Below are 23,265 nucleotides of genomic sequence, written 5' to 3' on the forward strand. Positions count from 1 at the left end.
CTATCACTAAATAATTTAAGTATTGATTTTCCAGAATTACCTCTTTAGATATCCCTACCCCAGACAACCTTTTCTAACAGAAGTATGAAAAAAAAAAATGATTCAAGAAGGGCAAGATTTTTCTAGATCTTTGTTTCTTCAAAAAAACAAAACAGGATAGTCACTCCATATGCTGCTGGATTTTCCATAAATATGTAGACATCCTTGAAAACTATTTCTGGTTCCTTAATTCTTTTTTTTGATGAGTAATAAAAGTCACCAAAGAACCAGTTTGATTCTGCAAACTGGGTAGATGCCTATTTTTCATTTTATCTACTACTGAATTCTGTACTTGGATGTTAATATTCAAACACATGGTCTTGCCTGTGATAGTGGCTAGTGTAAGGAAGAGGGGAGAAATGAAAGACATAATTAAATTTTAGCCAATATTTATTGAGTGTGTATAACATGCTTGACACTAATCTAAGACTTTATAAGTAAGAATCCACTGAATCCGCACATTAACTATTTCAAGTAGATACTACTATTATGCCCACTTTACAAGTGAGAAAATTCAGTAACAGCAAGGTTAGATCAAGCCTAGAGAATTGGCCTCTAGAACATATGCTCCCAACCCTACACTAATGAATTCTGAGATTTATAGTGTGTGATTATATTTTAGATGATTTGAATTAACTCTATTTATTCAAAAAAGTGGTTAGTAGGCAAACATACCATATGGGAAATCATTGCCACACTGCAATTACATATTTAGAAATAACAACAATCTAAGTCTATATGGAAAATCATCTCTACACTGGAATTCTATATATCAAATTTAGAAAACCTCAGTCAGTATCAAACAATAATATTAAAATTGCCTTTAAATTCAATGTCAAGTCTTCAAATTTCTTCTAAAAACTAAAAATTTTCCTGAGCCATACCAACAAGCAATATAAGCAAATATATTTAAGTAAAATCTTGCATGAAAATATATGACATTCTACATTTCTACGTAGAAATGCTTTATCTAGTGATTTGACTATTTCAATTTTCAGTTTAAGTACACAGGTACCAGCAACTTTGACACTTGTCAATCTTAAACATATACAACAAGAATATGCATCCATGATATAACTAATAATTCTACTAGGATGATTGAAAATGTAAGTATGTCACTGAAAAAAAAACCCAAGGTTTAAAATTATTGGTAAAACTAGAATTATTCTTAGAAGGGCAAAACCTTCTTAAAACAATTCACTTTAAATATATCATCTATATTACATGATTAACAGCATTCATAAAGTGACTTAGATTGAAGAATTACCCTGATAAGCATCAAGGTGAATAATATGCAATAATGTCTTGAAAACACTTAAATAGTTTTATCTCACCACATGAAATCCATAAGAATGTTCAGGTACTTTAAACTCTATATTATTTTTCTCAAATACCAGAGTGAGAAGTGAAGACACACTACGGTCAATGAAGAATCCCCCCAAATTCCTTCTCCATATATAGATCATCCCTGAGGGGCTTAACACACTGTGATGTCAAATTCCTTCAACATATTAGCAACACAGTTATTTTGTTTTTTTTTTACTTTCTCTGCGATTTTAAAAGACAGAAAACATCAAAAACTCTAAGACGAAATAAAATGTAAAAAACTGTAGTCCCCAATGCTAGAAATGAAGATCATGTTCAAGTTTTCATCATGAACAATGAAAGTTATCTTTAATTTGCTGTTTCATTCTCCACTCCCTTTTACTCAGAGTGCTTGGGAATCACATTAGGACCTTATAAGAATGGGTTTTCTATTAATATGTAGTGGAAGGTAGAAAAAAAGACACGGGTTGAGGAAGTATGCAATATGATTCTAAGAAACATAATATGAATATAAAACAAGTATTTGGGATGAGCCGGAGTAGAGAAGGTATAAGACCTAAGGAATCAGGAGTACACCACTTTATAAATTCATGAAAGATTCCATAAGTGACAAATTCCTTGAATTCATTTAATTTTAAACAATTTTTAATGACTGCTTTATTGAGATACACCTAAGAGCTGAGAGGAAAAAATATGTTTCTGATGTTAAATACAAAATCGTGCTTTGTGCCTCTCAACTAGAGGAAAGTAGCTACCATTGACCTAATACCATTAAAATTGTTTCTACAGGTTTCTTGCCATTTTTTTGTAGACACTGTATTTTAGAGTAACAAAACACCACAGTTGGTCAAGGGAAGCTGTATCTTATGGAAGAATGACACCTAATAGATTTAGATTAAATGGTATAATAAAGCCATAATTTTGCAATCCTTAATAAAATTATTGCTACAGGCAAGGATTACCAATTGACATAATAACCTTAAAAAGTGAATGGTTGGGAGTTCCCTGGTGGCCTAGTAGTTAGGATTCTGGGCTTTCATTACCATGGCCTGGGTTCAGTCCCTGGTCGGGGAACTGAGATCCCGCAAGCTGCACGGCATGGCAAACAAATAAATAAATAAATAGTGAATGGTTGATGAGGAAGTGGATATTGTTTGATACCAAAAGTAATATGACACAGATTAATTTTTTTTGTCTCAAGGGGGAAGCAATAGATGAATCAAGCTACCATCACCCTAATCTAACGATCAGTTTTAGCATCGTAAATGGCAACAGATATTGTTCATATCTTGATGTAACGAAGTATGGAACACACAGTACTGTCTCTGATGTATTCCAACCAAAGATATTTATCTTGAAGCTAATCATCCTTTTTAGGTCAATTTTCATATTATTGGAGGTACAGGGAATAAGAGAACAGGTTAACGTCACCAGGAGGAGACAATGGGACAAATTTGTCTACAGAATGTCTATGGTGCACGTGACCCAGTCAATGTCAGGTTTTGACTTACAGAAAACCAGACGCAATGTACGGTCCTGATTGGGTCCTGGTTTAGACAAACACGTAGTAAAGGACATTTGGGAACAGCAGGTGAAATTTAAGTATAGACTGAATATTAGATAAAATTAAGGAACTTCTATAAACTTTATTAGCTATGTTGTTGATTTTGGCTATGTTCTTATTTTTTAATGGCATAATGAAGGTTAAATTTTTCTAACCAACACTGCATGCCTCTTACAAAACTAACACAGTCATTCATGAACTCCCCCTCTTCTGAGGTGTGTCCACTGAGATGTCCAGTCATTTCTTATAATGAAGCTGCCAACAGAAAATGGCCTTTGGTAAGGGACTGGTACCCACAGTGCCCTGCTTCACTGGGTACTGGTAGAACTAGTCAGGGGAATTGGAACCATGAGAAGAAGTTTACATATTTTACTTCTGACTTAATCTTTTAAAATATTAAAAAATGAGTTTGAGGTTGTCAGAGTGGAATGTTGGGTCAAGGAGTCCCAAACAACATAACTTCATGATTATTACCCTAAATTCAGCATCTTTAAGCATAATTCCTTAAAGGCATAATTCCTGTTTTTTCTATTTCTCTAAAATAGTCCTGCTTCGTTAGTTCTCTTTATTGAGCTGATCCAAGAGAGGACAAATATAGTTGGAAAACCTGTTAGCCCGGTTAAGAACATGTTTTTAAAATACAAATTTCAAGAGGGAAGGATTAGACACCAGAGTCTCCTATGCACGCTCTCTGTTTGAACCTTCTTCATAGATATTCTCTACCTATGAAAGAAAAAGTTAAACAGAAGTAAAATAATTATCATAGTGGTCAGTGTAATTCTTTAAAAGCTGTTCATCATCTTAGCAAATTTGTTATATCTGTGAAGCCTTACTGAACAGTAAAATAGGATGGAGTCATAGCTAATAATTTTTTTTATCCTAAACTAAAAAATATATATATATCAGATTCAGTGCCTCAGGTTCTTTTCAGAAAACCTGAAAGCTTGTAATACATCTTTTACATTATATATATATACATATATATTAAAGTTGGAAAGGATTTTAAATATGAATTATTCACTTCATTGTGTAAATTTTCTTCTTTCATAGTCACAAAATCTCAAAGTTGATGATGTGAATTTTAGCCCACACAAATTACCTTAGGGATATTGGAGCTAAGAAGATGTAGCAGCAAGAGGAAACAAAATACATTTTAGATATCAAAAAGCCATTTACTAGGTGGTTTTTTCACTACCAAAAAATATATTTTCTGAAATGAAGCTACTCAATAAAAAGGAGAAACGAGTGTTTTGGGAAGCTTGTTTTAATATTTATAAATTTATAATTTTCTCTGCTAGAATTATATTTGTGGGGATTTTCAAGCATATGGGTTCTTTTTTAAAAATTTTATTAATTTAATTTTATTAATTTAATTTTTGGCTGCATTGGGTCTTCGTTGCTGCACGCGGGCTTTCTCTAGTTGTGGCGAGCGGGGGTTACTCTTTGTTGCGGTTAGTGGGCTTCTCCTTGTGGTGGCTTCTCTTGTTGCGGAGCACGGGCTCTAGGCGCATGGGCTTCAGTAGCTATGGCATGTGGGCTCAGTAGTTGTGGCTCGCAGGCTCTAGAGCATAGGCTCAGTAGTTGTGGCTCACGGGCGCAGTTGTTCCACGGCATGTGGGAACTTCCCGGACCAGGGCTCGAACCCGCGTCCCCTGCATTGGCAGGCAGATTCCCAACCACCGAGCCACCAGGGAAGCCCCAAACATATGGGTTCTTTTTTTGACACTATATCTGTCTCTCCCTTTGCGTTGAGGTCATTCATCTTAAGGCTTCCTTAATATTGTATACTACTTTCATTAACAATTCTTTCAGGAAGGAGCTTGATATTCACTGAGGATGAGCGGGCTGGTAGTTCAACTTGGATGGCATGCTTACTGAGGGTTTTATCATAGAAAAGGAGAATCATTAGGAAGCTTCAAGTATGGAGAGATTTTAAGTGAAATAATAGAACTAAAACATGTAGCAAGATGAACAGAGGAGTGAAAACAGATTATTTGAAATCATAGATGGAGATGATTTCTAAATTATATTATAGAACCAGGTAAAATCTTAAAAGGACCCTCTGGCATCTACACCAAATAAATGAGAATCACTTTTAACAATGGTGACATATTTTATACATACATACACACAAACACACATGTATGTTCTGGTCTTTCAGTGTCTTCATTTCACACAAAATGACTTTTACATTTTAGGTACTTGGTAAATGTTTCTTCTGTAATGTTAGCATATATTTCTGAGTCCCTATTACATAGACAATACAAGAAAAAACCCTTGTCCGTAAGAAAATTGTGACTAAGTGTGCAACAAAATACATTTAATCTGCAGCATAGGATTAAGTGATGAATGAGTAAAAAGAAGTCAACAGATAAAATGGGGAATTCCTGACTGGAATTGTTATTATATGGATAATGAGTACTGGATTGTTATTATATGATTTAATAGCTAATATTTTTATTATTTTAATGCCATTTATTGGATCAGGCTCTTTAATTACACACAATAGTTGTGGCAACATTATTTGATAAGAATTATTATCCCCATTTTACTGAAAATTGGTAACCTGAGAGCTTAATTGAGTTGTCTGAGACCACATGTCATAAGATTTAGAGTCTATTTGAATCCATTATTCTCTGACTGTGAAACACAAGTTCATCACTACGCCATGATATTTCTCTCAAAAAATAATTACCTGAGCAGGAAACACCTACAAAAAGCTATTTAAGGTTTTTGACTGAGGAAATGAAATGCTCATCGTTACACCTTAAACACTAATTCTGGAATGGATTGGCGCAAAGACAGAACAGAGGCAGGGAGAGCTGCTAAGATTTTGTTAAAGTAGTTCATGCTTGATACCTGTTACCTGGCAGGCATTCAACTCCCTTAGAAAGAGACATTTTGTTAACATTTGCACTGTTAATATTTACACTGTTCAGCAATAAAACATTTTTACATTTAAAAGCACTGTAGTTATGCTGCAATTTACTTTCCTTTAATCACCTTGCGGCGGGGGGGGGGGGGGACTGAAAAGATCAGATATTTACATATCTCTCTTTTGGTTAAGATTTTTAGAAAAAACAGTATCTTCTGAGGTTATTTCAGGGGGATTCCAAACTGCCTATGCATGTGCTTCAGATCGCAATCCACACCCTTCCTCCGCCACCCGCCCCACCCTTTCTCATTCTTAAAATTCTTGCTTCTGCATTTCTAATTCCCATCAGCCATCACCCAGTCCTTCAACAATTATATATTAATGACAAAAATGACAATAATCCAAATCACTCAAAATGTTTATAGGTAGCGATGATCATTACACATGGTAAAAGAAGTAAAATGGCATTTTCAGGGAGAAAGAAGAAAGTGAAGGCCGGGAATAGGAACGTGGCCCACAGGAAAGCTGAAAAGCTACTTTAATGACAAAGTGGAAATACATATCTTCAGTCCTTAGAGAAAATTGGAAGATGAGTATTATCGTTCCTGGACGGTGAGTGTACGGAGCCCTTGTGCCAGGGAAACTGAAGCCATCCCCACCGCCAGGCTGGACACGTGATCCAGGATGCAGCCCATTAGCATGATCTCAGGTTGTAGCCCAGTGAGGAGCTCACGGATTGAACACGTGACCTATGAAATCCAATCAGATTGGACTACAGGACATTTGAAGCTTAAGAAAAAGCATCACATATGGATTTTAGCAACCTAAAATCATGCATTTATGTAACCATTCGTTTACAATTTCAGTGCCTGTCCACTGTTTGACAATGTACTAAGTGCTAAATAACATTGGAATATGACCTGGAAGAAAATAGATTAAAACTGACGCTGGGGAGACTTACCAAAGGTCCCAGATGGCTCTAATATCGTGATTTCTCTTGACTTAACTACAGTGGGGCAATTATTAGAGGATGCATTCTTCTACAAGAAAACAAATCCATGCTCTACGCAGTCATATGCCTCAGTTCTACAGCTCCGGCCTTATTTTATTTCTCCTTTTTTTTTTTTTTACCTTCACAGCAGATTCCATATGCCTAATTTTAAGCTTCCACCATTTATTTCACTTTAAAAAAATCTTCCAAAATTTGCTACCTATTTTGGAAACCAAAGAATATTTGACAAACTACCTTTAGTTTATCTTTAATTAATATAAAGTATATAGATACATGTTAATTGATTAATAATTAACTAATAATGTATATTAGTATATAAATAATACAAACTCCTTAATATATCTCTCCAGACCACTAGATGAAGTTTTCTCCCAATGGGTGTACTTGTGAATGACTACTCATTAACTTTAAGCATGATGTTCTGTTTTCCCGTAAAGCTGCACATTTCCTTAAACTTTGCATACCTGGTTGTGTGTATTTGAATAATTTAAACCAAAGGCATTAAAACAAAATTAACATGCAAAATGCATTGCAATGCATTCCTTTGGTTCCAATCCATTACGTAATCATCTCGGATCTAGGACCATAGAATCACAGAAAAGGGAATGTCCACATTTGTATTTTTCCAAAACTAATTAATTCAACTTCACTGATCATCCTCTTGGGACACTGGGTGCATTAACATTTTAAACAATAATTCAAATCTCCCACCTCATTCATCTTTGTCTGTTGAACTGTCAGAAGTTTCACTTGGTAGAAACTGGAGTTTGTCAGATGTTCTACTATTCTGCTTTATCTCAATATGACTTTGTCTCTTTTCTTAAATTTCTCTAGCAACTAGCTGAGATTAGTTCTATTGCTTCATAGTATGGGCATGGCTAAGTCAATTAGGTTCAAATTCCAGTCTGCTCTTATTAGTTGTGTGACCTTAGGCAACTACTTAAGATCTCTGAGTCTTAGTTTCCTCATCTGTAAAGTGCAAGTGATAATATTTATCTATTTTATAATGTGAGCAATAAATCAGTTAAGATATATAAAGTACTTGGAATACGTCACGACAGTTAGTAAATAGTAAAATATCCATGTCTAATTTAATTATTCATCATTACAATTATTATGTTACACCATGGTGATATTGGACTCTGTAAATATATATTTGCATATAAATATATATATATATGTATCAGCCTTTTTTGTTACTCTATCATTTGTTTTCCTTGTTTTCATCTGGTAAGATGAGTCCAGGGATATGAATGAATGAATGAAGGAAGGAAGCCTTTCCCACCCACCACAATGCTGGCTGAACATCTTTCATGCTTGTCCATTTGTCCCTTCTGGGCTACTCCTGGCTAAGGAAGTAGTCAGGAGCTTTAGCATTTGGCAGGGTCGTCTACGTGAAAAATGACAAACTGCTGAGGAAACAGATCTAAATGGGAACATCCTAGGAATCTAGCAGCCTTAGATAAAGAAAAAGGAGAAATTGTCTGGTTCTACAAAATTCATGTTCACCAAAGTACCAGCTCTTTTCAGAAATCTTTGTCAAGGTCACAACCATTCATCCAGAATCCTTGGGGTATTTTACTTCCCAGAACTAACTTCCCAGAACTAATCATATGCTTATGATGACCAGGGCACTCTATGAAGTGTTTACCTGAATTATCCCTCTTATTTTCTGTTTTCATATAAACCTCACATCAATCTTTGATATGGGAACTATTATTGTTCCCATTTCACAGACTGAAACGGAAAACTGAGTCATAGAGACATCAACTTGCTCAAGGTCACAGTAGGAAATGGTATCACTGAGATTCAAAGCTCCAGTCTCTCTGTCCTCAGAGCCTGTGCTCTCACCTACATGTCACACCCCTGACTTACTGTTCTATGTCATACAACCAAACATCATTTCTAAGAACTCCACCTAACGGACAATTAGGTGAATCCAGAAGTTAAACTTTAAAAATCAAACTAACACAATGATAATAACTGACTTTTATGTAGCACCTTATATTATTCAAAAAACACTTTCAGATACTTTTTCACGTTTCTCTTTCTCAACATTATGAAGTAAGAAGGCGAGGGTCATTCCCACTGTTTTACAGATAACACTGAGCTACAGCGCATCGTCAAACAATGGGCTGTGCTTCAGACCACACAAGTGGAACATGGCATAGCAGGATTCCCAGTCAAGTACGTCCTTTTGTAACTTGGTAAATTTTTTTTCTTATGCTTTTATCACATGGCACAGAGCCCATTTGTCTGGCTTACAATTTTGAAAACAATAGGTTAAACGTCTTCGCCTGTTTTACCTAAAGATATTATGACTGATTCCCACAGGCTTTCCTATTGTTCTGGTTAATTCACATCTTTTTTCAATCTAGAAACACTAGGACAGCCTCACAGAGACCAGCCACTCCCTCCCAGGAACCAAGCCTGGGATGCCTCAGTTATCGCTGCCTCAGGTGGTACACTAAGGATGGATAAAGACAGGACAACAGCATTATCCAAGGAAACAGACCACGCAAGAACTAACGTTCACAATTCATCTGTATAGGTGTGTTGTAAAAAAATGAACTCATTACTAAAGTCACAAGGCTCATAATTCATGTGCCTGATTACTCTATTGGTTTCATAAATGCACCAAGACATAAAGTAAAGCAACATTTAAAGAGTAAGAAAAGTGCCCGTCCCATCGAGTCAGCGGCTACTGTGTTACTGCTGACACGTCCTTGACTTTTCTCTCTGCTCTGTAATTCCCTGCACTTTCCTTTACCTACACTGCCTCTAGGTGTTGATCTGACCTCGACTGTCCAAAGCCTTCTGGCAAGCTTTAAAATCAGCTAAACTTCCCCCTGTTGTCTGAACTATGAGATTTCCTCATAGTTGTTTACATTCAACCCTTAGTGTATAGCTAGTCGACCTCAACAACAACGTCTCCAGCTATTTTTCTCCAATACTTTCTTTATTCATTAGCTCTTTGACAATGGAAATGGAAAATAAAAATAGAAAAATTATGTTCCAAACATCATCTGCCCCCCCATCACTGCTTTCCTAAATGTGCTTCCAATCTTAAATGATTTCCTCCCAGTCAAGGAAAAGTAACTGTGATAAATAATAAGTAATCCAACCCCACAGGCTTTCCTACGTCACTACCAGTTCCTAGTTTACTATGTTATAACCTGGTTTGAACTCACACTCTTTTCTTTGTACTTTTTTGAGCTTTTATTGTATACCAGACAATTTCCTAGATGTTGAGGTACTCAGTAGAAAAAGGTAAAGTTCCCCATTTAGGAGCATATCATTTATGAAATTCTTATCTGGAAGCCAACAGATAATTAAGTGCTTGAGTGGAGATTTCTCCAAACTCGGTTAGAACTAAAGGACCACCTGGCTTTCTCTGGGAGACGTCAATAGGTAAATATTTCAGAAAAAGGGGACAACATGTCAAGGGCAAGGAGGCTTATTTCTGCAACCATGAAAGATTTGATCATTGCTAGGGTATGAAAGGTGAAGGGCAGAAAAGTATGAGGTCAAGTTGGAAAAATTGACAAGGGTGAGAGAACAGAAGGTCAATATATAGTTCATTGAATATATTTCAATGTAATTTTGTTTGACCTTTCTTTCACGCTTTCAAAACTATTCAGTGTCTCTTCTGTGCTAGGCATTATAGATAATGGGGAAGCAGTTACAGATTTCAAACAGGAAGCAATCAGATCAGATTGTCATGGCAGCAGGACTGATGACACCACAGAGAGACGGGTGAAGCAGGTATAGTGCAGTGCAAGGTGGCAGGGCTGTCACCTTAGGGATGTGGCCATGGGGCTGGAGAGGAGGAGCGAGATTACAGAAATGCATGGGAGGTGAATGAATAGGACTGGATGGCTGATGTGACTAAGGACAAGCCAGGAATTGAGAGTGACTTCCAGGTTTCTAGTTTGGATAACCACATAGAAAATGGAGTGATTTTCAATGAGATAAAGAATTCAAGAAGAGGAGGTTGGAGGTGGGAGCGGGGGTGGGGGGGAAAGCAGGGGAAACCAGTGATGGTGCCGTGAAGGCAGTTTCGTACACAGCTCTGGAGAGCAGGACAGCGACCTGGGTTGGAGATAAAAACTTGAGTCTTCAGATGAAAGTTGAAGCTGTTGTACTGGGTGAGATGCCCTGCGGTAAATGCATGGAGCAAAAAAAGAATCTGGGTTAGAAAGAGTTTGAGGAAAAACAGCATTTTAAAGATAGACGGTTTGTTGTACAGCAGAAACTAACACAGTACTGTAAAGCAACTGTACTCCAATAAAAAACAGTTTAAAAAAATAAAGATAGACTGAATAAGAGGGCCTAGAGATGTAAGAGAGGCCGTAAGAGCAAGTAATCAGGGAGTTTCAGTAAAGTAGAATGTTTCTGATGTTTTGAATGCAATAGCTCAAATAAAATATGAATTTAAAAGTGATTGACTTGGTAACTGTAGGTCATAGAAAGAGAAACTATCCCAGTAGCCATACTGGAAACTAAACATTAGAGGACTGAGAAAAGACTAATAGGAGAAAGAAATGGAGAAAGCAAGGGGATATTATTCTTTCTAGTTTAGGGGATGAGGAGGGTAAATATTTATGGCCATCAGAAAAAAAAAAAGGATAAATGGTCAAGGAAGATTGTTTGTCCGTTTTTAAACTGAGGGTGATTTGAAATAATAGTTTGGTAAAGAGGAAAAAAGTTTAAATGAGAATTTGAAGATTCAGGCAAGAGAGACTTTTGCTTCTACTTAAGTCAAAAAAGTCTCAAGAGAATGTCCCTCCCAAATAAAACAAGTTGGATAATCTGCACAATCACAGTTTTTTATAGCCTATTTCAGAGCTAAAGTCAAAAGAAAGCATAATCCAACAAAATCCAGAAAATTATTATTCACTCCTGGGAGAGACCTTTATAATGTTTTACCATTTATATTTTTAAAGATATATGTCTTTCAATTTCTTTAAATGTCTATTGACTAGTTGAAGTAAAATGATAATAATAACAATGTATTGGAGGTCATAGTATATTTATAGAAGTAAAATATACAACACCAAGTGCACAAAGCATGGGATTTCACAGTTAGAAATATACTATTGTAAAATTCTTAAATTTTTTTGTGAAGTAGCAAAATATTTTTGAAGGCAGACTATGATAAGTAAGACTAAGATACCTATTGTAATCTCTAGAACACCATTAAAGAAAAAAATCTCCAGGAGGCATGATAAAAACATCAATAGAATAGATAAAATGGATACAAAAAAAGAAAAATCCGCCTACTTGATTCAGCACAAAACAAACCCCTCAAAAAAGCAAGAGAAACAGAGCAACAAAGAGCAAACAAGACAAATCAAATAAGATAATATATTTAAACCCATGCATATTAGTGATTTTAACAGATGTAAATGGTCTAAATATCCTTATACAAAGGAAGAGATTGTCAGACTAAATAAAAAAACTAAGACCAAACTATTCGGGCTGGCCAAAAGGTTCGTTCGGGTTTTTCCATAAGACGTTAAGGGAAAAACCTGAACGAACCTTTTGGCCAACCCAATATATGTCATTAACAAGAAACATACCTTTCACATAAAATTTTGAAAGTAAAGGAATGAAAAAATAAAAACCATGCAACACTAAGCATGGGTAGTCAGATGTGACTATATTAACATCAGACAAACTAGACCTCAAGATACAGAGTATGGCCAAAGATAAAGAGGGGCATTTCATAACGATTAAAGGGAAAAACAACGATCTTAAAGGTGTATGTGTGTAATAATAAAGCTTCTAGACACATGAAAGAACAATTGGCAGAACTAAAAGGAAAAAGAGACAAATTCACAGTCATACTTGGGGAGTTTGATAATTCATAGAAAAAGACCAAAAAAATCAGTAAAAATGTAAAAAATGTTAACAGTACTATCGAATGATTTGACCTATTTGACATTTATAGAACACTACACCCAACAAGAGCATAATGTACAGTCTTCTCAAGGGTACATGGAACATTCAATAACATAGACCATATTCTGAGCCTTAAAACAAGTTGCAATCAATGTCAAAGGATTAACATAACGCAGAGTATTTTCTCTGATCACAACTGCATTAAATTAGAAATCGACAACAGTAAGATATCTAGAACTCCCCAAATATTTGGAAATTAAACAACATGCTTCCAGAGAACCCACAGGTCAAAGACAAATTGAAAAATATGTTGAACTAAATGATAAAGCATAACATGCCAAATTAGTGGAATACAGCAAAAAAGTACAGAGAAGAAAATTTAGAGCACTTAAAGTCTACATTGTAGGGAAGACATAAAAATCAATATATGCTTTCACCTTAAAACTGAAAAAAATTAAAAAGCAAATTAACCCCAAAGTAAGCAAATTCAGGTGTACTCAAGAGTCTGACTCCTTTTATGATGTTTGACGGCTGACAGCTTTCAAGCCCCACCTCCCTGTGCTCCCCTTCTACTCTACAGCACAACTTGCAGGAGCATCATCTAGGGAACTTATTCAAAATGTAGGTTCCTAGTCACCCTCTAAACCCAACAAATCAGAGCGCCCACCTTATCATGCACCCCAGTTGGTTTTAATGCTCACAAAATTTAGAAATACTGATGTAAAATATAATTAACCCACAAAAAAGAGAATCTTCACCATATCATGAATTGGGGATTATCTGCTATCTCTTTAATAACTATTATATTTAAATATAAGGTAGCATCATTAAAGTTTTTGGAACTAAAAGAACCTTGAAATGATGAAATCTAGCCCTCTAATTATGCAACTATGAAAACCAAGATCCAGACTGCTTGAGTGTTTTTCCCAAGTAATAGGGAGCTAGTCTGAACTTTGGGGCCCAGAACTCAGACCTCCTACCTCCTAAGGATGGATCTTCATAGATCATTTCTCCTTTTCAAAATATAAAAGGTTGATTCTCACCTAGTACAATTAGAACATTTTATTTGTGATTTTATTCTGCCACAAATAATGGAATTGAAACCAAATAAAAACTGAATAAACTAAAGAACTGAAAAATAAAAGTCTCTCCGTGCTATTACAGGCAGTCAAGCACTGTTGAAATCAACAGTCCATCAGAAGAGAGCTGTTGGCAGCCTAAAGCGAAGACATCAATTATTTTCTCTTTTTGAACTTCTAAAAAGGTAACTCTTTGTATTGCTATTCCAAACTGTTACTTAATAGGGTACATGCAGGGCTTTAACCCATGGGCTGCCACATTTTTATTTTCATTTTTGGTCTTTCCACCAAAGAAATGTGTGGGAGATGTCTATTAGAGTCATTTGCTCTGCCTGGGGGCTAATTACTCTATTTGGTTCATTTTTGAAAATATTATGTTACATCCAAAGGCAAAAAATTGATGGAGTCTTGTTTCAGGTTTGCTTATGTAATTTCGCACAGATTAAATTAGTTAATCAGAAATTATGCTGGCTAAAATAGATCTGTTGGCTTCTAAATCTACAGTGGAAAATTGCTTTTTTAAAAATAATTTAAATGGTCTGCTATTTAAATATATTTTAGTCAGTTCTCTCAAATGTGAGACTTGAGTTGTAATGAGCCGAAAGGAAAGCCATGAGGAATGAAAGAAGCCACAGATACAAGAATTGAAAAGAGTATGCCCATGTGACCTCCTACAGCAAAATGCTACGGCATCTGCCTCAAAGAATGGAATAAAAGAAACTCTGAGGAGTCAAGGAAAGGGTACAGGGGCATCTGAGAATTCTGGATGAAACATGAGAAAAGAAAAACAAGCTTTCAGCTTCGATTTCCTCACCTAAAGCATGGGGATCATCACACCTATCTCCCACGGTTATGTGCAAAAAGAAAAAGAGGTAACAAAAATTCCTGTCCCAATGCCTGGTACTCAATAAATTTAAGTTCAATATATTAAAATTCTATCTACTGTCTATTTATCATCTATCTATCTATCTATCCATCCATCTATGTATCAGTCATATATGACCACATTAGTGGGAAATTATTATGGTCACTAGAGTTTGGGAAGCTGAGATTACCACGCTACTGTTGACTTATGGCTAGAAATAGCTGAGAGTTACATGACTGAGCGTGTGGGTACCATGAAAAAGTTGTTCACTACATCATTTTCTTTATTTTCAGAAACCGGGAATAGAGCAGTTAGACCACTGGTTCTCAATTCTTGATGCATATTTGAGCTTCTTAAAATACCCACTCCCCTACCACTATCCAGAAATTCTAACTTAATTAATCCCCGTGTGATTCTAATGTTCTGCCAGAGTCGAGGACTGGTGACTTAAATTGTCTCAACAGAATTCAAAAATAAATTAATGTGTGGTAATTGCATAAAAGTATTTATTTTTGCTTTTAATTTTGAATAATGTCAAAATATATAAAAGAGTAGAGAGAATTATATAACGAAACCACTACATACCCATTATCTAGATTTAATAATGATTAAATTTTGCCATATTTGCTCCATTATATATATATATATACAAAGTCTGAAATTTTTAAAGCAAATTAAAGACATTTGACATTTCACCATTAAATATTGCAGTATCCATCTCTTAAAAGAGAGCATTTTTTTCATAACCATAATGTCATTATGACACATTACAAAATTAGCACTTTTTTAAAAAAACAGACTTTATTTTTCAGAGCAGTTTTATTTTCTCAGCAAAATTGAGTAGAAAATACAGAGAGTTCTCATATACCTTTGGCCTCACACACTCACAGCCTCCCCACTATCAACATCCCCCAGCAGAGTGGCATATTTGTCAAAATCGATGAACCTACACTGACACATCATTATCACCCAAAGTACAGAGATTTCCCATATCCCAAAAGTGCAAATCTTCCCCCACCCCTGCCACACACACTTCCCTTACCATCAGCATTTGAACCTACACTGACACAATAATTTTCCAAAGTCCATAGTTCACATTACAGTTCACTCCTGGTGTTGTACATTTTATGGGTTTACACAAATGTATAATGACATATATCTACCATTATAGTATTAAACAGATCTGTTTAACTGCTCTAAAAATTCTCTGTACTCTGCCTATTCATCCCTCCCTCCCACCTAACCATGGATCTTTTTACTATCTCCCTATTTTGCCTTGTCCAGAATGTCATATAGTTGGAATTACTATGAAGGCTTTACAATTGGCTTCTTTCACTTAGTAATATTCATTTAAGGTTCCTCCATGTCTTTTCATGACTTAGCAGCTCATTTTTTAGTGCTAAATAATATTCCATCGTTTGGATGAACCACAAGTTATTTATCCATTCACCAACTGAATGACATCTTGATTGCTTCCAAGTTTTGGCAATTATAAATAAAGTTGCTATAAACATCCCATGTGTAGATTTTTGTGTAAACCTAAGTTTTTAACTCATTTGGGTAAATATTGAGGACAGTGATTGCAGGATCATATGGTAAGAGTATTTGAGTTTTGTAAGAAACTGCCAAACTGTTTTCCAAAATGGCTGTACAATTTTGCACTCCCCACAGCAAAGAATGGCATTTGATGTCATCAGTGCTTTTTGATTTTGGCCAATCTAATAGGTATGTAGTGATATCTCATTGTTGTTTTAATTTGTATTTCCCTAGTGACATATAATGTAGAGCTTCTTTAAAAATGCCTATCATGTTGTTTATTTTCTTATTATTGAGTTTTAAGAGCTCTTTATATATTATGGACAACAGTTCTTTATCAGATATGTCTTTTACAAATATTTTCTCCTGGTGTGTTGTTTGTCTCTTCACTCTCTTGACACTGTCTTTTACAGAACAGAAGGCTTTAGTTTTATTGAAGTCTAGTTTATCAGTTATTTCTTTCCTGGGTTGTCTTTGGTGTTGTATCTAAATAGTTATTGCCATAGCTAGATTTCCTCCTGTGTTATCTTCTAGGAGTTTTATAGTTTTACATTTTACATTTAGGCTATAATCCATTTTGAGTTAATTTTTGTGATAGATGTAAGGTTTGTGTCTAGGTTTTATGTTTTTGGTTTTTTTTTTTTTTGGCATGTGGATGTCCAGTTGTTCCAGCACCATTTGTTGAAAAGACTATTTTTTCTCCATTGAATTTCCTTTGTTCTTTTGTCAAAACTCAGTTGACTATATTTATGTCAGTCTATTTCTGGTCTCTCTATTATGTTCCATTCATCTAGTTGTCTATTTTTTCACCAATATCACACTGCCTTGATTACTGTAGCAACACTAATTTTTTAGTATCATCTAATACTGTGTCCATATTCACTTTTCCTTGTTTATCCCAAAAACATCCTTGAGAAAAAATTTGTCTAGCCTGTGCTCTAGAGCCCGCAAGCCACAACTACTGAGCCCACGTGCCACAACTGCTGAAGCCTGTGCGCCTAGAGCCCATGCTCCGCAACAAGAGAAGCCACCGCAATGAGAAGCCCGTGCACCACAATGAAGAGTAGCCCCCACTCGCCGCAACTACAGAAAGCCTGCGTGCAGCAACGAAGACCCAACACAGCCAAAAATAAATAAAATTATTTTTTAAAAAAAGAGCTACCTCTTTGCTAAAAAAAAAAAAAAATCTCAATTAAATAATTTTACCACTCCTGCGGTAATTTTTAAAAAGCAATTCAATCTGAGTGAAGGGTAATCAGGAACTCTTATACTACTTTTATAACCTCCTATCAATTAAATCTGAAATGCTGCCTCATATTTTATAGATGTTGTCTTATCTCATTTACAATTAGTATATTACAAATGTATATGGAGAATAGGAATTCATGGTCTTAGCAAGATACTTCTTTTTTTAAGTCATAACATCTCAAAAATTTCTATGAGAATTAAATGTTATTATATATGAAGTACTTAGAACAATGCCTAGCACATGGTAAGTGCTGTAGAAGTATTATCTATAATTGTAAGATAGGAAAAGATCTTAAGTTTAATGTGAATAAAAACCTCCTAGAGGGTTTGTGTTTATAGATTCTAGGACTCCTTTCCCAAAGATTATGAGACAGTAAGTCTGTGTTGGTACCCAGGAATGTGCATTCTAATAAGCATCTCAGTATCCTGAGAGAGGTTGACGGACCACATTTAAACAACCAGTGACATTGGATTTTATCTGAAAAACACCAGAGAGCCTTGGTATGTCATAAAAACAAAACAGATAGTATGAGAAAAGTAAATGTCCAGCCAAATAACAAGGAAATCAACTGACAATCTTGAAGGTCTACTATGTATACAGTGACCCTTGAACAACATGGGTTTGAACTGCTCAGGTTCACTTATAGGAGGACTTTTTTTCAGTAAATACAGTACTACACCATCAGAGGTGGGTTGAATCCTAGGATGTGGAACTGGGGATTCAGAGGGCTGACTCCTGATTCCATGGATTTTCCACTCTTCAGGGGACCCATAACCCCCGTGCGATTCAAGGGTCAACTGTACTAGGAAACAGGGAATAGGAACAAAGACATAAAATACAAAATTCTCTGTGTGTGTGCAAACAAGGTAATCCCTTCCCTTCCAGACTCTGCACTCCACAGGGGTCCCACGGCACAACCCTTTGAAAATTTAAGTAATCATAACAGAGTAAAGGGGTAATGAGAAAATAATCATGTAAAAAAATAAATATTTTTTCTTCCAAGAAACCACACAATGAGTTGTTTTTATGAGACAAGTTTTGAGGAAAATGTGATTTGCCATCTTCTGAGTGTCGTTTCTAATTGGAACTGAGCAGTTGGCTTTGGAAAAAAAAAATAATATTGCAGGGTTTATGCCTTTAACCTTCATTCACAAGGAAATTGCAATGAAGTAGAGTACAATATATTTCTGTAGAAGAGTTTTTCCAAATCAATTGATGATAGACAGATGGATATTTAATTGACTAAATATTTATAGGTGTTGACATACATAGATATATATAAAGTTATTTTCATTTTTTTTCTATTAGTAATTAAACTGTTTTGTAAGAAACATATACTGTTTCTTCATATAGAAGAAATGCAAGCCAGAGAGGTCTCAAGGAAATGGCCCAATATTAAGTGATCTAAATAGGAAACTGTGGCGAGGTCTCCATTACTAAATGGAAGAAATCACTCAAAACGAAAACTAAATAAAAAGGGTGTCTTTTAAAGCAATGTTGTTTCCAAGCATTGCATAAAAATTTTCAGCGATTTCACGGAAGCTATTGGTTTTTGTTGAGCACTGTTTGTCTTTGCTCTAATTAGATCTGGTTTATAGATCTTATCCCTGACTCTGTCATCAAATCACTGAATGACCTTGGGATAGTTTCTTGCAAATGCCTCAGTTTCTCTGTTTACAAAAAGAGGGTAATAATCCTTGACGCCTTTATCTTTACTGATGTATTTCACAGATTAATGAGTCATGAAAGCTTTGAGGTGCTCTGATCAAAGGCACCGTATAAATACAAAGAATTGTTATTATTTACCAGTAGCTCCTTTTTATTGTACCACTAATGAGCATTGTGGTCAGCAAACTTATTACAGAAAAAAGATATAGGAGGTGAACGTTAAGAAGGCTATTTCTCTCCATATCCAGATATAATTTTTGTTACTATTTATTGGTGTTATGCAGACATATTGAAAATGAGGTTTCCTGCAGTCTAACAGTTCCTGTTGGGGAGGTCTTTGTAAATATAAACAACATCCTGGATTTAGAAGCTTGAGCATCCTAGCATTTTCCTTGGATTTGTGCAAATTCTACATAGAACTCACATTTCAACGAACTTGATAGATAAGACACAGCATCAAAACGTTTTCACTAAGATATTTTTTCATATACCTCCTTTTTTTCATTTTAATGATTCTCTAGCAATTGCACTAAGTCAATCTCTCTCTCTCTCTCTCCAGCTCTCTCTCGCTCTCTCTCTCACACACACACACACACACATACACACACACAAATTTCACCTCACTTTTCTTTGGAAATGAGGTAGTCTAAATTTTCACTTAGAGAAACCTAGAGTCAAATCACTGCTTTTGCTAGAAAATTTCAATGACATGAATATAAATTTATTTTCTGTTCCTTTTCAAACTATCTTCCCTTGTACCATTCTATATTCTAACAGATTAAACACTACAAATGAGCCATCTAAATAGCAAAAATGGTGCCTATTCAGTACATGTTTTGAAAGACTTTATCCTTTCCAAATTGATAGATGGCACAGAATTATTATGGTACAAATCAAATTTCAAATGATTGAAGAAAAGTCTCTAAATATTAGCAATAAGATAAGCAATTTTATCTTACTTTGTTCTCGCTAAAAGTGCATGTCAAAATCTTCTTCCAGGAATATATTTAGACCACTTTGGGTCTCTGATAGGCAAGAAGGACTACACTTTCTCAAAGCCCTGGCAGTCCACCCATCTCTGAGCAGCGCTCGTTCTCAGCCCTGGGCTTCTTTCCCATCCAAAGCTCTATCCTAAAATAAACGAAGCACTCGGCCACTAGAAGCACTTCAGCTAAAACATTTGTGAAACGAGTCCATCCTTCAGTACCCAGGGTAAACGAATTTTTCATGAGCTAGGATCTATGTAGAAAAGTTTTCATGAAAATCTAGTATTTTTTAAAGGAGAGTTCTATGCACTGAATTGTGTTCCCTCAAAATTCATATGTTTAAGCCTTATTTCCCAGTGTGATTGTAATCGGACAAAGGGGCCTTTGAGAGATCATTATATTTAGATGAGGTCGTGAGGGTAGGGACACCATGATGGGATTAGTGCCCTCTTAAGGAAAGACACTGGAGAGATTACTTCCTTTCTCTCTTTCCCTACCATGTGAGGATACAGGGAGAAAGCAGGCATCAATAAGCCAGGAAGAGGGCTCGCCCCAGAAACCAACCATGCTGGCACCCTGATCTCAAACTTCCAGCCTCCAGAACTGTGAAAAACCAAACATCTGTTGTTTAAGTCCCTCAGTGTATGGTATTTTGTTATGGCAGCTGGAGTTGAAGAATACAAAGAAGAGTGGCAACATGCAGTCATGACTATACTGTGATTCACTTTGTTTAGTCTTAGATGACAAGTCTAAATGGATTCTTGACTTCATAAAACTATAATTTAGGAAGTGAAAGGTTCAGATCTTTTTGCAATTATTCATTTCTCCAATATGTTATGTATCAAATGTCCGTTCAATAAATATCTAGTTAGCAAATATAGAACTCCAGGCTGGGTGTTGAGTAGAAAGACACACAAACAAACAGAATGAAATTCCTAACTTCCAGAAAGGAAGAGCATGATAAAGAGATACGCCATTTACTCAGAAAATACAAGTAAAGTTGTGAGAAGAGACACATGTACGATTGGGCTTCCTCAAGGAAATGACAGTAAGATGTGACCAACTAGGGACTGTGGACAAGAATTTTTTTTAAATGTGGCATATATTGGGGGAATGACAGTCCTTTTTTTAAAGTGGGAGAAGGTATGTAAGGTATGAATTCACTGGTAGGTAGGGTGAAGATATTAGTCAAATTTTTTAAATGTTCTGTATTTTCAAAAATAAATGAATGATTATTTTGTAATTCATTCTTTCTTGGATGTTGTTTTGCCAGCACAACTACAAGGAATGTCATTGAGTCTTTAAGCTGTTGTAAATATGCCTCAACTTCGTTTTTCTTGGTTTAACCAAATACAATATGCAATAATGTTATAAAATATGTTGGTCTACGTTCTCTACAGAATAATTTAAAGAATGTCAAAAGCATTTAATTGGCCTGGAATTTCACTCCCTCCGAAATGTAATGTGCCAGGTGAATGATATAAAATTTGAACACTGTGAACTGCCACTAACAGTATAGTGTGATGGTTAAGATTTTTTAAGTTTGAATCCTGGCTCAGCAACTTATTAGTTGTAGAACGTTTCCCAAGTTACTCAGCCTCTCTGTGCCTCAGGTTGCTCTTCTATAAAATGGGGACAATAACACTACCTTCTTAAGGCAGTTGTGAGGTTAAATTATGCAAAGTTCTTAGAATAGTATCGGTAGATATGCAGTGAATGTTAGCTATTATATTATTAAAGAGCCTTTTTTTCTGATTTGGATGTCTTTTATTTTTCTTATCTAATTGCTCTAGCTAGAACTTCCAGTACCATGTTGAATAGAAGTGGTTAGAGTGGGCATCTTTGTCTCATTCTTGATCTTAGAGGGAAAGCTTTCAGCTTTTTACCACTGAGTATGATGTTCACTGTGGGCTTGTCACAGATGGCTTTATTATATTGAGGTACATTCCTTCTATAACTAATTTGTTGGGAATTTTATGGTAAGTGAAATAAAACAGATAGAAAAAGACAAACACTGTATTGTATCACTTATGTGTGGAATCTTTAAAAAAAAAAAAAAAGTAGAATAGAAACTCATAGAAACAAAGTAGAATGATGGTTGCCAGGAGTAGAAGGTAAGAGAAATTGGGAGATTCTAATCAAAGTTACAAACTTCCAGTTATAAGTTGAATAAGTTCTGAAGATCTAATGTACAGCATGGCGACTACAATTATTAATACTGTGTTTTACAAATATTTATATATTTGCTAAGAGAGTACATCTTAAGGATTCTTACAAAAACAAAAACACAAATGTTTACCAAATCATGTTGTACACTCTAAAAATATTACAGTTTTATTTGTCAATTATACCTCAATAAATCTGGAAAAAATAAAAAGCCTTTTTCTCTACTCTACAACACAAATATCTTAAAAGTAATTTAGATGATATGCATGGAAAACCAAATCATAACACTCCACGTAATGACATTAGAACTGTATTAGAGAAAATTCATATCAAGGAGTATTTATATGTCAGTAGTATCCATGATAATTTTGCCCGGCCAGTTATCTGTAGCATTTATTCATTCATTCATTCATCAAAAAGCATTTAATGGGGGTAATATTTGTTTCCTGCCAGGTCCTGTGTTTGGTGTTGAAAATAAAAAAGATATGGCCCTTCTGTAAGTGAGCTCATGGAATAAAGCATAAGTATCTTATTTATTTAAGTACTAATGTAAGTGTTTAATATTAAATATGGGAGTTCCTTTCTCTTGAAAACCATGTAGTATTCTCACTTCTTATTCAGCACAGATTTTCATTTGCTGGTGTAAAATTGATGGCTGAGTTTCTGAAGGAAGTTTGGTTATACAAGGAACCTATCTATAAGGGAATGGGACTAATTGGTCAAAGAAGAGAGTGGAATTATTAAATCACTTGTCAATCTGATGTGGTTGTTTTATTTCAAAACTATACACAATAAAATCATGTTCAGTGTGGCATTCTCAATATGGTAAAATTTTAAAAAGTTACTATATAAAAAGTAACATGCTTTGCTTTAAAACAAACAAACAAGAAATGCTTTCATCAATATCTTTGTTTCAGAAATGTTCATTTGTTTTACTATAGGTAAGAAGATCTCTGGCCAAAATGAACAATAAACGATTGTGATTGGATTAGGTTT

The 23,265-nt window shown here is 35.2% G+C and overlaps 1 protein-coding gene across 1 annotated transcript in view; it reads right to left on the minus strand.

Moving 5' to 3' along the window:
* The window catches only part of LOC309638155 (uncharacterized protein), a 343,672-nt gene that overhangs the window by 217,133 nt on the left and 103,274 nt on the right, over positions 1–23,265 (minus strand). The window contains exon 8 of the mRNA XM_082413765.1: positions 6,416–6,553. Coding sequence (XP_082269891.1) covers positions 6,416–6,553 — 138 coding nt within the window. The remainder of the gene's footprint in view (positions 1–6,415; positions 6,554–23,265) is intronic.

The sequence above is a fragment of the Balaenoptera physalus genome (genome assembly GCF_965194825.1).
Source record: "Balaenoptera physalus genome assembly, chromosome: 11".
In the NCBI taxonomy this organism is placed as follows: domain Eukaryota; kingdom Metazoa; phylum Chordata; class Mammalia; order Artiodactyla; family Balaenopteridae; genus Balaenoptera; species Balaenoptera physalus.